Consider the following 16,062-nt stretch of genomic DNA (forward strand, 5'->3'; position numbering starts at 1 on the left):
GACAAACTATCATTAAGTTTACCTAATATCCAGAAAAAAGTTACGTGCTGGCTTGACCAAATACATAGAGTTTCTGTATATGGTTCTTTATGTTCAGAGTTTATAGTCTCATTAAAAAAATCTCTCAACACTTGGATGATCCAAATGGCAGGTGATCTGTGAAGTACAATTTTCTTTGTATTTTATAAATAACATTTCCTCAGTCATAAAGTCTTAAAATATACTGTGTATCTGGAATGTGTGTCCAAAAACTTTTATTAGAATTCTTCTCCTGAAAAAGAAAGTCCTCTCCAGACTCCTGTACTATTGTGCGGCTGTAAGATTAAGGATGTAATTTTGAACTGCTTTGTTATACAATTAGGAAAAAGTCTTCCTGTCTCTTCTCAGTTGGACAAAGACTTGCCACACATCAGGATCCTGGTGATGTAGTTGCTTAGTGTATTATGCCATGAGTATATTCTCTTCAAGGTACATTCAAACTGAGATGTTAGGGTGGGGGACAATGCAAATAGCTTACTGCAAAACTGTTCAGACTCCAAGAAGGGATGGAAAACAAACTTCTTGTAACTTGTTTCTCTGGAAACTATAATTAAAGTTTTAAGAATGAAATCAGAAAATAAAACAGAAATTCTGATGGTTAAGGAGATCTAATACTGAAGACTGGAGCTTGGGCACTGCTCTATGTGAATCCAAGATGAAAACATCTTACTTTTTTACACGATCAAGAAAACAACACGGCGATTGGAAAAAGAATGGCTGAAACAAATCTAAAGAGAGGAAAGGGTTCTTATTACAGGTCTGTTCAGACCTGTTTGACCATATCTTTGTCAGCTCCTCAGTTTAGACTTGTTGCTGCAGAATTACTTTTCTCTCTCCACCAGCTCTGCGAAGTGTTGAGAGTGGTGAAAAGTATTTTGTTTAAAATAGCTTTATTGAAATCTTTCTTTTTACTGAAAGCTAAATCCAGACTTTAGTCAGGCTAGTAGCATGAAGTCTGTTATGAACTCTGTACTAAGTTATAGCAAACTTCATTGAGTCCCCTTCATGATTTTTATACCACCGTATTGAGGTCTGCAGTGACATAGTGAAGCAATGAATGAATGGAAAAGTTCTGTTCAACTTTCTTTATTTCTCTGCCTTAGAAATGAAAAGTGACAAACCAGTTAGCACATGGTAACTATGGCTTGTCATTCACACACTGCAGGTTCCTTTTATTAGAAGGAAGTGCTCAGCATCTTAGGCTTGGAATTTACTTCCTGGTGTTGTTGGATGCTGTGATGGTGATCCCCCTGAATTGCTGTCTTCAGTGTGAGATCCTGAGCAGCTGTTAAAGCTGAGACCTATTGGCTGTCTTTCAGCAGTTTGCTAAATTAAAGCTTTTGGATCATGGTCAGGATAATGAGTGTACTGGATTATTGATTCATTATAGAATAAGACACTTAAATGCCCAAAGAGAGGTTGTATAGCTTAGTGGATTGAGTATAGGGCAGGAGCTTGTGTGTTCTAGTCTCTCTGCCACTAATTTTCCATGTGACATAGGGTAAGTAACTTAAACTGGTTCCTCACTGGTAAAATGATGAAAATATGGAACTCCCTCCCAGGGGTGTTAAGATTTAGTTAGTTCATGTTTATACAGTGCTTTGAAATGTAAGTGTTCTATGATGGTGACACATTTTGGCAAAATACTGAAAGTTAGCATTAATATTTTGACCCTAGTGCTTTCTCAAAAGAGCATGCGTTAAAGGAGGTGTTACTTTAACTGCAGCAATAGAGTGTGTACAAAAAACCTGAATATACTTAAAAAAAAAAAAAGACTTTTTGATCCTACTTAACTTATCTAAGTCCTGAGTTCAAGACTTTCTTTTCTTGGCAAGTTGCCCAGAATATACCTAAAAGTACAGGAAAGCGCTGTGCATTGTGGTTTGTGGTGAAGTCTTCTGTGGTAGAGGGAATGCCAATTTTCCAGTTTTGTAAATACAAGAGCAGCTGAGTTTTCAGATATTTTGTTTATACTTAAAGCTTTTTTTACAAACATTGTGTTGCTTACATTTCACTTTTCCATTTGACTCTTGAATGCAGCTTTGCTCTGAAGAGTGATTCCCTCAATCTTTTTTCAAAAAAGAGATAAAATGTTGGGGATTCCATATCAAAGACTTCATGTCAAACTAGGTCACTTTGCAAGTAAAAGTTTTAATTCTTGTACATAACTGCCAGACTGCAAACTTCCTCTAGGAAGTGATAGTCAGACTTGCTTTTTCCTTTTTGTACGTCTTTTTTTTTTTGTCTGTAATTAACTTTGTGTAGACCAAATTCTGCCATCAGTGACTCCTGTGCAAACCCTGTTGAGTACAGAGGGGGTTAGACAGGTATAACAGATGATGCCATTTGAAGACTGGAGCTGCATAGGTGCCATTAAGAACATAATCTATGTTTTAGGATCACTATTACTAGTGATGCTTGAGTAGGAAAGAGGCTAGGTTGACTTTCAGACTCCAGAGTTCATTTGCAGGCTTGACTCCTTTTATGTGTAAACTGAGTACACACAGTCTCAACTCATTGAGGCCCCACAATCCAATTATTAGTCACTTCAGAGCAGAACCCCTCTTATAACCTTCCATGAAAGACTCAATATTAAAAACACTCAGTCTCAACGGTCATTAGAAGACCTTGTCCTTTAAATGTAGATAAGGGATGTTATATGCATTTTAAGTGTCTTGGTTCATGCCTAGATATCTACTTCCTTTAATATCTTGACTGTCAAATATTTGGGAGAGCTGAGATTTTTTTAAAACTACACCGCTACCCCGATATAACGCGACCTGATATAACACGAATTTGGATATAACGTAGTAAAGCAGCTCTCCAGGGGGGCGGGGCTGCGCACTCCTGCGGATCAAAGCAAGTTGAATATAATGCATTTTCACCTATAACACGGTAAGATCTTTTTTGGTTCCTGAGGACAGCGTTATATCGGGGTAGAGGTTTATATCATTTTACAGCATGGCAAGCAGTTTGCCTATCATATGTGATGGTACAGCTAGTCCATCATTCTTTGTTTTTTTTTTTTTTAAACTATTGTTTTCTTAATTAAAGCTTTGAGAGTTATACTTGCAGGAAAGTTGCCTCTACGTTGGTAATTTTCTTTCCCAATTACAGAATGTTGAAAGATGACAAGATATTCTTTCTTCCTTTTTGGAAAAGACATTTCCCTCCTTCCCTTGCACGCTCCCCCCCCCCCCCCCCCCAAAAAAAAAAAAAAGTGTAACTAGGAGTCTGGACTGGGGGCTTGTTTTAGGGAAGAAGTCTTAGCATACAAGTTTTAAAGGCCTACTTCTAGACCTTTGAGTTAGAGACTTAGGTTGTATTCTTGCAGTCACTGGTTCAAATCACTCTTCTGTTCACATTTGTAAAAATGTTACAAAATATAGTCTTTAATCATGTACATAGTGCAATCAACCTTATGTGTACCTATAATCGAACCTACCTTTTATTTCCTGGATAAATTTGATATCACTTCTCACAATGGTTTTTTTCCTCCTCTCAGAATTAATCTCTTCAGTATTCATATTTACCTGTGTAGATAAGTAAGACTGGTTCCCGCTCTGAGAAGCTTACAGTTAGCTTGGGCATAACATGGGCCCCCAAGAAGTTGACAGGCAGAGGGGAAGCAGGAGAGGTTTATGTAGCACACGAATGTGAAGTTATTTGATTTTAATGTATGTTGTGCTCCTGTGCGTGTAAACTTCTTAGTGTACAGATATTGCTAGTTTTAGGCTTTTGTTTGTGCACAGTGGAAATCTTGGCTTTCCAACACTGACTCCCATTCCCAAGTAAAGTAAGTGGCTTTTGAAGAGTAGAGGAAGATTTCCTGGTGAAGAAGTCAGGGAATAACGTGGGAAAAGATGGAGGCACCTTGTGGAAGGAGGCCTCAGGCTGAGCATGAAGGCTCGTGGAGTTTGCATGTGGTTGGACAGAAGATGAGGCAAGGCAGGAAGAGGTGAACTTTTGCAAGTGAAGATCATAAGTTTAAAATTTTGATACAGGAGCTGCAAATCTATCCGAGGGCTACTAGCATGATGGTGGATGAAATGGCAGGGAAGGAAGATGACTTTGGCAGCAGAGTGTTGGATACATGGGAAAGGCATTGTAAGGCAAGAGTCAAGTAAACCAGGTAGGAAGAGGTCGCAGTAGCCCAGATAACAGGTTACCAAGGTGTGGATCAGGGTCTTGGTAAATTGGAAGAGGCAGATTTTGGAAATGTATAGAGAAAGGACTTAAGGCATGTCTACACTTAAATCACTTGAGTGAAGACACTACTTACACAAATGGGAGGGGTTTTGTTGGTATAGATCAGTGGTTCTCAAACTTGGGTAGTGGTGGTCACTTTCACAGAGCAAGTCTCTGAGTGCAACCCCCCATCCCAATAAATTAAAAATCCTTTTTCAAAAAAAAAAAAAGTATTTAACACTATTCTAAATGGTGGAGGTGAAGCATGGTTTGGGAGTGGAGGCTGACAACTTGTGGCCCCCTCAATGTTATACCCTTTTGACCCCTGAAGGGTCATGAACCCCTGGCATAGGTGGTACTCCACCTCTTCCATTATCCTAGCACTGTCTACACTGGGGATTAGGTCAGTTTAACTGTGTCACTTGTGATGTGGATTTGTCACACCCCTAAGTGATGTAGTTATACCAACCTAATGTCCTAGTGTACACCAGGCCTTAGTGGGATCCTGGATATATCGGAGAGGGGAGGGTAAAGAGAGGAGTTAAGGAGAGGAAGGAGTCAGACTTTACCAAGGTTATGAGTCTTGGTGGAAAATGCCACTCTCGTCTCCATGATGAAGAGTGGGGAGAGACGAATTTGTTTCAGCTGTGTAGGATTTGAGGTTGGTGTGGATCATCTAGGAAGAGTTGTTGTTTAAGATAGTTGCAGGATTGGAGAAAGATGGTGATTCAAGTCATTAGAACAGATCAGTAACCAAAAAACCCCAACTTCATTAACAGAGTTAAGGTTGCCCAGTGGTATCTTATGCCCTTCTAGGACATTGAGCTCAGCTGAATGCAAACCTCTGAAAACCAGGAAACAAAGGGCATAATTTGAAGGGGGAACAAAAATGGTGGGGGAAGTATGGAAGTTTGGGGGAGCAGAGCTTGAAGCCCCCTATATTCCCCACTGCACAGCTGTGACTCCCTCCTTTCCTCCGCCACTCTTCTACACTGCTCTAACCCCCCCCCCCCCCCCCCCGCTCTGCTGCTTTGAGAGAGTGAGTGAGGCTGGAGACCCTTCGCCACTGCTGGTAGCAGCATGGGTAAGGTGAGGAGCTCTGGGTTCCTTTGTTTTGGGGAGCCGTGGAGACCTGGGGCAAAACTTCTGAGAAGAGCCTCTGCAGAATGCAGGCAGAGAGCAAGGAACATACTGTCTGTCTGAAAATTGCCAAAGATATGGCTCAAATTCACAGAGCTTGAGTGCAGCTCAGGTTCAGTGACCGCAGTGTATTGCTTTAAGCCTCCCAATTTCTATGACAAGAGATACCCCTTAGGGCCTCAACAGTAGTCTTGCTGCACGTGCGCATATTGCTCTTCTAGTACAAGTTGTGCCAACTTGGCTTTACAAACTTTACTCTTAACTCTTTCAATATTGCTTCCCCAAAAGATCAGTGGCTGCAGTGCACTAACTTAAACTGTCAAGCAGGATAGCAATGTGGGGACGGATTAGAGCCATACATTTGAGCCCAGGAGTGCGCATAACCTCCCTTAATATTGTGAACAGCTGACTTTTTAGGGGGACTCAGGAACTCCTGCTCAAACTTGGACCACCAGCTTATGCTGTACCACCATGAGTCACAGCAAACTTCAAGATTTTGAGTCACCATGTGAATTTTAGAGCACTTAGTATAGAATCATAGGACTGGAAGGGACCTTGGAAGGTCATCTAGTCCAGTCCCCTGCATTCATGGCAGCACTAAGTATTATCTAGCTTCTAGACCATTCCTGACAAGTGTTTGTCTAACCTGCTCTTAAAAAAAATCTCTAATGATGGAGATTCTACGACCTCCCTAGGGAATTTATTCCAGTGCTTAACCACCCTGACAGGAAGTTTTTCCTAACATCCAGCCTAAACCTCCCTTGCTGCAATTTAAGCCCATTGCTTCTTGTCCTATCCTCAGAGGTTAAGGAGAACAATTTTTCTGCTTCCTCCTTGTAACAACATTTTATGTACTTGAAAACTGTTATGTCCCCCCTCAGTCTTCTCTTCTTCAGACTAAAGATTGTGGGGAAAAAAATGGGTTTGTTCCCTCATAGGTCATGTTTTCTAGACCTTTAATTGTTTTTGTTGCTCTTCTCAAGACTCTCTCCAATTTTGTTCACCTTGTTCCTGAAATGTGGCACACAGAACTGGACACAATACTCCAGTTGAGGCCTAATCAGTGCGAAGTAGAGCGGAAGAATTACTTCTGGTGTCTTGCTTACAACACTCCTGCTAATACATAATAGTCAACTTTTAAACTGAAAGTGATGCTCAACCTTAACTATAGCAGAGCTGCTGCTATGTTGTTGTTCATGGAGATGGTGTGGAGGAAATACTTGAGAGCACTGGGATAATACGTACTGCTCTGTGTTGGGAGAAGTAGTTCACTAAACTTCTGTTGCTGTATCTTAACAATTACTGCTTTGATATACTGCAAAAGCTAAGCTGTATCTTCTGCTGACAACACAAGGGCTATAAACAAAGTGGAAGAAGATAGTTACTTAAAGGTTCTTTCAGTTGTCTATATAATACTAGTAATGTGACTCAGTGGCAGAGAAACCATGATATTTGCAACCTGGACTACTAAGAATTTTAAATGTGCCCTCTGTAGGCCAAAAAATTTGGTCTTCTGAAGGAGAAAAGATAATCATCATAATGTATAGAGGTCTTGACTTTTATTTATTTATTTTTTTAAAATAGGCTTATTTGGGTCTTATCTAGTCTTTCCTGGAGGACTTGAACTATTAGGATTATGAATTGCAAATACAACAAGAGTATAACTTGAACGTTTTGAGGAGAGGGACTTCTAGTGGCTGTTTTTTACAATTTAATTTAATTTTTTTGCAGAAGAGGAAGGACTGTGAACATCTGAGACAGTTAGGGGAAAAGATCTTTTTTTATGTAAGTGCTTTCACCCCTTCAGCTGAGGACTGGGAGCACCTACCTCTGTTCTCTCATCAGCCAGCAAGAACAAGGGAGAAGAGGCTTAATATTCCAAAAGCCAAAGAAAGAGGAGCTCCACCCCTCTCTTAAAGCACAGCCACCTGCTTTTTCCCTTGAAGGTCATCTTTAAGGAGGGAAATGTTTCCTGAAATTTTTGTTTCAGATATATCACTAATAACTTCTATTAGCTATTGCTTTTGCTCATTGGAAATTTTGCAAAAGAAAAATTGGATTAAAATAAAACTTTTGCAGATTACTTTTAAGAGAAATTGGAGGCCTCTTAAATTAGTGGAACAAAGAATGGAAAGTTTGTTTTAACAAGGAGAATTTGGAAACTTTTTGTAAATCTTAAAGTTCCATCCCTCCTCTTTCCATTCTTCCTGTAAAGCTAGGGGTAAACCTAAGGTATGTCTAAACAGATATACATTCGGTTTAATTTGATTTTTTTTCAAATGGATTTAGTTAAATCTGTGAACACTCATATTTCTATGTTAACTAGGTTTATTTTGGTTTCGATTAAGTTGATTAGGAACAGGTTTAAAATGCACAAAATCAAATTACTTTTAATACAAAGTAAGTGTCCATGCAGACATTTACCCTTATTGAACTTAAACTAGTGCAAGTTTGTGTGTAGACAGAGCCTTGGATTCCCATGGTTAGAACCCAGTTGTTGTCATCTTTTACTTTCCTATTTTTTTTATTTATCTCTGAAAGATGTTAAATGTGTATGTAGGTTGATACGGAGATCAGACTTTCAGATGCTATAGTAATGGACCCAATTAGATTAGTGTACCTACTTTTTAGGGAAACTGAAAAGCAGAAGTGTGAGTGAAGGTATTTTTCAGCAGTGTTTATGAATAAACAACTGATCTAAATAGTCAAGTCTCATCAGTAAAGGCCTTGGTAGGGAATTTAATAGAAGCCTTCTGTAGTGAAGCTGCTTTTTCTATCCACAGCCCATCTTCACTGCAAGGATTGTAATCTGTACATTGAGTGCATTAAAAGCATTTGGCCCTGTATGTAGGGAGTGAAATTGTTTTATTGAAATCTGTTTTTCAGCATGGTTTAGTATGGGTTTAAGAACACAGCTGGGCATTGCCTACACATAACGCATTGCACATTTATGTAAAAAAAAGTAAAATAGACTCTGTTCATAGTAGGTAAGCAAACTACACAGGAAACAAAATACTTAGCCCTGTATACACAAACTGTCAAGGACTTTTTTATTCTGGGTGGATAGAACAGTGGACTGGAACTCAGGAGGCCTGGGTTCTGGTCCCAACTCTGCCGCTGGTCTGTTGGGTGACCTTGGGCAAGTTGCTTCCCTCAGTGCCTCTGAAATGGTGGTGTTATTGACCTCCTATGTAAAGTGCTGTGAGATGTATTGATGGACAGCACTATATAACAGCTAGGTATTCAACACAAGTGGAGTTTAAAGTCAGTTTAGTTTAGGCTCTAGAGTTGGGATCATCTTAAAGGAGAACCTCCTTCCTCCAAAATCCTTGACATCAATAGAAATGTTTCTGATTTTTGTTTTCAATATTATTTGTAGCCATGTTGGTCCCAGGAGATTAGACACACCCTGTGGGTGAGGTAATATCTTTTAGCTCAAAAACTAGTCTCTTCCGCTCATAGAAGTTGGTCCAATGAAAAATATTGCCTCTCACACCTTGTCTTTCTCTGGTTTTTCTCAGTTTACATGGAAAGGTTATTTTTAAGTGAATAAAACTTCCCAGCAGTTAGTATAATGTAAACACTGCAGCATACTTCTATATAACAGAACTGGAAAGCAAATCAGAAACAGGCTATTAACAAAACTAATTATAGCTCTTGATGAGTAAATCTAAAAAAGCATAAATGGGGACAGAAGGAAAGCAAACTCCTCTTAAAAAACTTAATCTAAAATGAAATCAGTAACTGGTACAGACATCTGGGATTTTTAAAATACTTTTTAACATCATTATTCCTTGTCCATTATAGATGGCTTCTATTGTGATTATAACGTTAATTATTAATGTAAACTGACGTACAGTTGAGGGGATTGGTTTATTAGATATAAATACACCTCTGCCCCGATATAACGCTGTCCTCAGGAGCCAATAAATCTTACCATGTTATAGGTGAAATACGTTACATCGAACTTGCTTTGATCCGCCAGTGTGTGCAGTCCTCCCCCCACCCCCACTGCTTTACCGCGTTATATCCGAATTTGTGTTATATTGGGTTGCGTGTTATGGGGTTAGAGGTGTATTTTGATTTAGGATTGCTCTGAACTTTTCACTTTTGCTCTGAATGTTGATAAGTATTGAAATACAGTACAAAAGCAGTCATATGTTTATCTGCAGCATAACAGCAAATGGAAGATCAACTAAGCTCTTATAATTGTCCTGCACTTTCAAAAATGTGTAATAGTGCTGACAAATCTTAATGATTAAGTAAATGGCTATTTGATCAGAAACTTCTCAGTCTTAGGAAAAACTGCAAGACCATTAAGTAAAATGTCATCAGTCACTCTTCTGTGAACTCATACTTTCTCTTGTGAGTTGATTGTTGTTACACTGTTAGTGAGTTTATTACTAAGTGTGGATGTACTCCGTCAAGGTGGGTAGAGATGAAACTGTCATATGGCAAGTACTTGGTCTCTCCCTTTCCTAAGTTAACAGCTGGTTTCAGTATGCATCCTGTAGTGGGGGGGAAACTTCAGACAGCCTAAACTACTGTTAGTATTTTTGTTTAAATCTTGAATTTGGAAAACCGCTAGTTCCCAAGTGGATGAAACCTGAAAGGGTCTAACTTTACAAGGTTTCCAAGAAAGTCACTGGGGTTGTTTTGCTAGATAGGAATGTATTTTTCTACCCACTGGGAGTCAGTGTGGGTGGAGACTTATTCCACCCAAAGCCATGTCCACCTATGCTAGCAAATTTAAGGAGTAATTTACCACTGATGCAGCCTCATTGGTGGATGCTATACCGTAGATGTAGCACAAACAATCTGCTGGGGGTCTCTGATACTGATGTATGGTGGAAGGGGTATATAAGGCAGTTAACTTGTTTAGGGGGTGAGGAGGATGTTTCAGTACTCTGTGGGTGAGACTTTCTCCATGCAGAGCTCTGAGGAGTTTAAAAGTAGTATGGTTTTGTGGTTAAAGCACTAGACTGGGACTTGGGAGATGTGGATTCAGTTCTCAGCTTTGCCACAGCCTTCCTGTGTGATCTTGGGGGGGGGGGGGGGGGCAGGTTTCTTAACCTTTGTGCCTTAGTTAAAGTGTAAAATTGAGATAATACTTGTCTGTTTACACTGTTAACTCTTTGGGCCAGGATATCTCTTAATATGTGTATATAATGCCTAGCATTGTGGGGAATCTCTAGGTGCTAGGATAATAATTTGCAATTTCTGAAGTATACTGAACATTAACAGAATTTTTAGAAAGTGCTCAATGTTGGCCTAACTTTGCTCTCACTGAAATCAATAGTTTTACTATTGATTTGAATAGCAACAAAGTTAGGCAAATATGGAGAGTTGCAGAATGCTCAAAGGGAGAGAAATGAAAGTTCTAGAAAACAAAAGCATGACCTTGTAACTTCTCCTGAAGTCTGGTATTCTCAGTTTTTGCAGATGTGGAAACTGAGGCACTGGATGAAAGTGACTTGCCAGAAAGCTCTCATTGGAAATTGATGTTTCAGAACCGGCACTGGGACATCAGTTTTTCTGATTGCTAGTTTTGCATTCAGTCCGCTAGACCATGCTTGCTGCTGTTATCTTGCAGTGTTGCAGACCATGGGCCTAGTTCTGTCTCTCGGATGGCTCATGAGCATTTTGTTTACTATTTATCTGATTCAGTGACTCTGCTTTCTTTTTTTAGGCTGTCCTCAGGCGAGGCAGTAAGAGGCAGTGGAGCTGGCCTCGGCACTGGGAGAGGCTGGATTTCCTGTCTCTCTGTGCTGAATGGCTGCGATGGCGCCCGCTCTCACTGACGCAGCAGCTGAAGCTCACCACATCCGGTTCAAACTGGCTCCCCCGTCCTCCACCTTGTCACCTGGCAGTGCCGAGAACAACGGCAACGCCAACAACATCCTTCTCACTGCCAACGGCACCAAAAGGAAAGCCATTGCTGCAGAGGATCCCAGTGTAGATTTCCGTAATAACCCTACCAAGGAGGAGCTGGGCAAGCTGCAGCCACTGGTGGCCTCTTATCTCTGCTCGGATGTAACATCTGTTCCTTCAAAAGACCCTTTGAAGCTGCAAGGAGTCTTCAACAAGCAGACAGTTCTTAAACCGCACCCTCTCTTATCTCAGTCTTTCTTGAAAACGAGCGATCTGTTGGGGAGACAGCCAGTGTTGGAGTTTTCTTTGGAAAATCTAAAAAACATGAGTACTAGTGGTCAGCCACCCCTTCCACAAGCACCTGTGAATGGCTTGGCCAAGAAATTGGCTAAAAGTACCAATTCAGACCATGAAAACTCCACTTCACTTAATGGTGGGAAGCGTGCTCCCCTCTCAGCCACCCTCCAGGGTGTTGACCCTAACACTGCAGGGGGTTCTGAATCAGGGGACTTGAAGACGGGTTTGACCAATTGCACTCTTCCACACAGAAGCCTTGATGCTGAGCGCACAACTCCATTTAGCAATAATAGCACTGCAAACAATTTGTCGCTTAATTCTGCAGCGCAGCAGCGGGTGATTGAAGGAGGTGGTGGAGAGAATAGATTATCTGGTGTAGATGCACATTCTGATTTTGGGTGCAGCAAGACGGGGGAGCAGAAGTCTCCTCTGTCGGCTAGTCTCTTCAGTGCCATGGACTCTGATTTGAGGACAAGGACAGTGCTACGGCGGCAAGCAGACATTGAGAACCGTGCTCGCAGGCTGCAGAAGCGCCTGCAGGTGGTGCAGGCCAAGCAGGTAGAGAGACACATCCAGCAACAGCTGGGTGGCTTCTTGGGGGAGACTCTGAGTAAACTGCCAAACTTGGACTCTCTAAGGCATCGGAGCCAGCTGATGCTCACCCGCAAGGCAGAAGCAGCCTTGAAGAAAGCTGCAAGTGAAACAAGTACGTCAGAAGGACTAAGCAGCTTCCTGAAGAGCGACTGTATTTCAGAGGAACTGGAGAAGTTTACAGCCAGTGGGATGGCCAATCTGAGATCCAGTGAGCAAGCATTTGATTCGGATGTCACTGAGAGCAGCTCAGGAGGGGAATCTGACATTGAGGAGGAGGAACTGACCAAAGCAGAACCAGAACAGCATCATATACCACTGTGAGTAATGCTGAAACTTTTGCCTAATTCTGTTGGGGTGAGGTGGGTAAGGCAGAAGGGGTAGAAAGGTGCACCATCTTTATTTTGAAGGATCATCTTTGTTTTAAGACCATTTCATAGAAGGAAGAGGCAATATTAGTGTGCGTGCAGTTTGGCTTGCTTGAACTGCATAATCCTGTCTTAATTATTGCAGGGATTGTAGTTTACAATATATTTTTATAATGGAAACTGTATGTACAGTATTATGACAGTGATTCTCAACCGGGGCACACGTACCACTGGAGGTATGCAGAGGTCTTGCAGGGAGTACATCAGCCCATCTAGATAATCTAATTTTACAAAATGCTACATGAAAAGCACTAGCAAAGGCAGTATTAACTAAAACTTCATACAGACAATGACTTATTTATATTCTATATATTGTGTTAGTGTTTCTTAACCTGGGGTTTATGATTTACTTTACAAGTATATGGTAAAAATGAGAAAGTAAGCAATTTTTCAATAATAGTGTGCTGTGACACTTTTTTTGTAGTTTTAGGTCTGATTTTGTAAGCAAGATTTTAAGTGAGGTGAAACTTGCGGTATTCAAGACAAATCTGCATCCCGAAAGGGGTACAGTAGTCTGGGAAGGTTGAGAACTACTGACATTTGGAGTCTAATTGACGGTCTCTTCGTGAAGTTAGGGAACTAGGGCTAGTTAGGGCATATAGAGTATCCATACTTCAAATCCAGTACTGCAGTCTGTAATTTTTTTTGTCTAAAATTGCTCTTGGGTTGGATCTGCCCCTTCAGACTGAAGTATTCTACTGTGGCAATGGAGATCTCGTTCTTCACATTCTTAGCCAGTAGTGTGTAAAAGATGGCCAGGATAATGTATTTATGTATCTGACCTACTCTGGTTTTGCAGAATCTGTGCTTGTGTGTGGGTTTTGTCCTTTTTTTTTTTTTTTTTTTTAAATAGGAAAGCATTTAGCCCTGAAAATGTAATGTGAAAAGTATAAACTGATGCATTGTTGTAGACAGCTTGGAACAATAGCTCTGAGAGCTCTGAACTCCACCTGTTCCGTGTTAATCTCATTGGCTGTTGACATATTGTAAGGCTGTATAGTTAGTCATTGCTGGCAATTTAAGCAGATGGGAGGGATTGGGAACTGATGAAGAAAAAATGAGAAGGGACAGGGAAGGAGTACAGAAGGAGGAGACAGTAGGGGCAAAGTAGTGCTTTTCCTAAAGGTTAACATTTTCCCACTCAAGTGATTGCTGAATGTAACAATAAGGTACTAACCAGGTAACGAAGGCTGTATTATAACCTGGTCTCTGTGCATACTTTCTACTGACATCAATAAGAACAGCCATACTGGGTCAGACCAAAGGTCCATCTTGCCCAGTGTCCTGTCTTCCGACAATGGCCAATGCCAGGTGCCCCAGAGGGAATGAACAGAACAGGTAACCATTAAGTGATACATCCCCTATCACCGATTCCTGGCCCCTGGCAAAGAGAGGCTAGGGACGCCATTGATGGACCTACCCTCCATGAATTTATCTAGTGCTTTTTTGAACCCCGTTAGTCTTGGCCTTCACAATATCCTTTGGCAAAGAGTTCCACAGATTGACTGTGCGAAGAAATACTTCCTTTTGTTTGTGTTTTTTAAACCTGCTGCCTGTTGTTTTCATTTGGTGACCCCTGGTTCTTGTGTTATGAAAAGGAGTAAATAACACTTCCTTATTTACCTTCTCCATACCCATCATGATTTTATAGAACTCTATAATATCCCCTCTAGTCGTCTCTTTGCAAGCTGAGAAGTCTGTCTTATTAATCTCTCCTCGTATGGAAGCCTTTCCATACCACTAATAATTTTTGTTGCCCTTTTCTATACTTTTTCCAAGTCCAAAAAACTTTTTTTGAGATGGGGTGACCACATCTGCATGGAGTATTCAAGATGTGGGTATACCAGGGATTTATATAGAGGCAAAATATTTTCTGTCTTATTATCTATCCCTTTCTTAAAGATTCCCAACATTCTGTTTGTTTGCTTTTTTGACAGCTGTTACACGTTGAATGGATGTTTTCAGAGAACTAGTCACAATGACACCAAGATCTTGAGTGGAAACAGCTAATTTATACCCCATCATTTTATATGTATAGTTGGGATTGTTTCCAGTATGCATTACTTTGCATTTATCAACACTGAATTTCATCTGCCATTTTGTTTCCCAGTCACCCAGTTTTGAGAGAGCCTTTGTAGCTCTTTGCTGTCTGCTTGGGACTTAACTGTCTGCTTGGGACGTAACTATCTTGAGTAGTCTTGTATCCTCTGCAAATTTTGCCACCTCACTGTTTATCCCTTTTTCCAGATCATTTATGAATTTGTTGAATAGGGCTGGTCCCAGTACAGACCCCTGGAGGTCACCACCATTTACATATCTCCATTCTGAAAACTGACCATTTATTCGGACCCTTTGTTTCCTATCTTTTACCAATTTACTAATCCATGAGAGGACCTTCCTTCCTTCTCCCATGACCACTTACTTGCTTAACCTTTGGTAAGAGATCTTGTCAAAGGCTTTCTGAAAATTTAGGTGTGCTATATCGACTGGATCCGCCTTGTCCACATGCTTGTTGGACCCCCTCAAAGAATTCTAGTAGATTGGTGATTTTCCTTTTACAAAAAACATGTTGACTTTTTTCCCCAACAAATTGTGTTCATCTATGTGTCTGACAGTTTTGTTCTTTACTATATTTTCAACCAGTTTGCCCAGTACTGAAGTCTGACTTAACAGCCTACAATTGCCAGGATCACCTCTGGAGCCCTTTTTAAAAATTAGCATCACAGGTCTGGGAAAGTATGGACCCCTTACTGAATGGGGGAGGCAACCTAGTGACAGAGGATGTGAAAAAAACTAATGTACTCAGTACTTTTTTTGCCTCTGTCTTCACGAGCAAGGCCAGCTCCTAGACTACTGCACTGGCCAGCACAGTATGGGGAGGAGGTGACTCGCCCTCTGTGGAGAAAGAAGTGGTTCAGGACTACTTAGAAAAGCTGGACGAGCACAAGTCCATGGGTCTGGATGCGCTGCGTCTGAGGGTGCTAAAGGAGCTGGCGGATGTGATTGCAGAACCATTGTCCATTATCTTTAAAAACTCATGGTGATCGGGGGAGGTCCCAGATGACTGGGAAAACCATCTTTGAAAAAGGGAAGGAGGAAGATCTGGGGAACTACAGGCCAGTCAGCCTCACCTCAGTCCCTGGAAAAATCAGTCATGGAGCCGGTCCTCAAGGAATCAATTCTGAAGCACTTTGAGGAGAGAGGACTGATCAGGAACAGTCAGCATGGATTCACCAAGGGCAGGTCATGCCTGACTAGCTGAATTGCCTTCTATGATGAGATAACTTCCTCTGTGGATGAGGGGAAGGCAGTGGACGTGTTCTTCCTTGACTTTTAACAAAGCTTTTGATCCGATCTCCCACAGTATACTTGGCAGCAAGTTACAGTAGTACAGACTGGATGAATGAACTGTAAGGTGGATAGAAAGCTGGCTAGATCATTGGGCTCAACGGGAAGTGATCAATGGCTCCATGTCTAGTTGGCAGCTGGTAGTAAGCGGCATGCCCCA

The 16,062-nt window shown here is 41.0% G+C and overlaps 1 protein-coding gene across 5 annotated transcripts in view; it reads left to right on the forward strand.

Moving 5' to 3' along the window:
- Positions 1 to 16,062, forward strand: part of KANSL1 (KAT8 regulatory NSL complex subunit 1) — a 176,212-nt gene that overhangs the window by 20,387 nt on the left and 139,763 nt on the right. For all 5 annotated transcript variants that reach the window (XM_050935018.1, XM_050935020.1, XM_050935017.1 and 2 more), the window contains exon 2: positions 11,057 to 12,446. In XM_050935018.1, coding sequence (XP_050790975.1) covers positions 11,140 to 12,446 — 1,307 coding nt within the window. In that variant the 5' untranslated portion in view covers positions 11,057 to 11,139. The remainder of the gene's footprint in view (positions 1 to 11,056; positions 12,447 to 16,062) is intronic.

The sequence above is a fragment of the Gopherus flavomarginatus genome, chromosome 25 (genome assembly GCF_025201925.1).
Source record: "Gopherus flavomarginatus isolate rGopFla2 chromosome 25, rGopFla2.mat.asm, whole genome shotgun sequence".
Classification (NCBI taxonomy): Eukaryota; Metazoa; Chordata; order Testudines; family Testudinidae; genus Gopherus; species Gopherus flavomarginatus.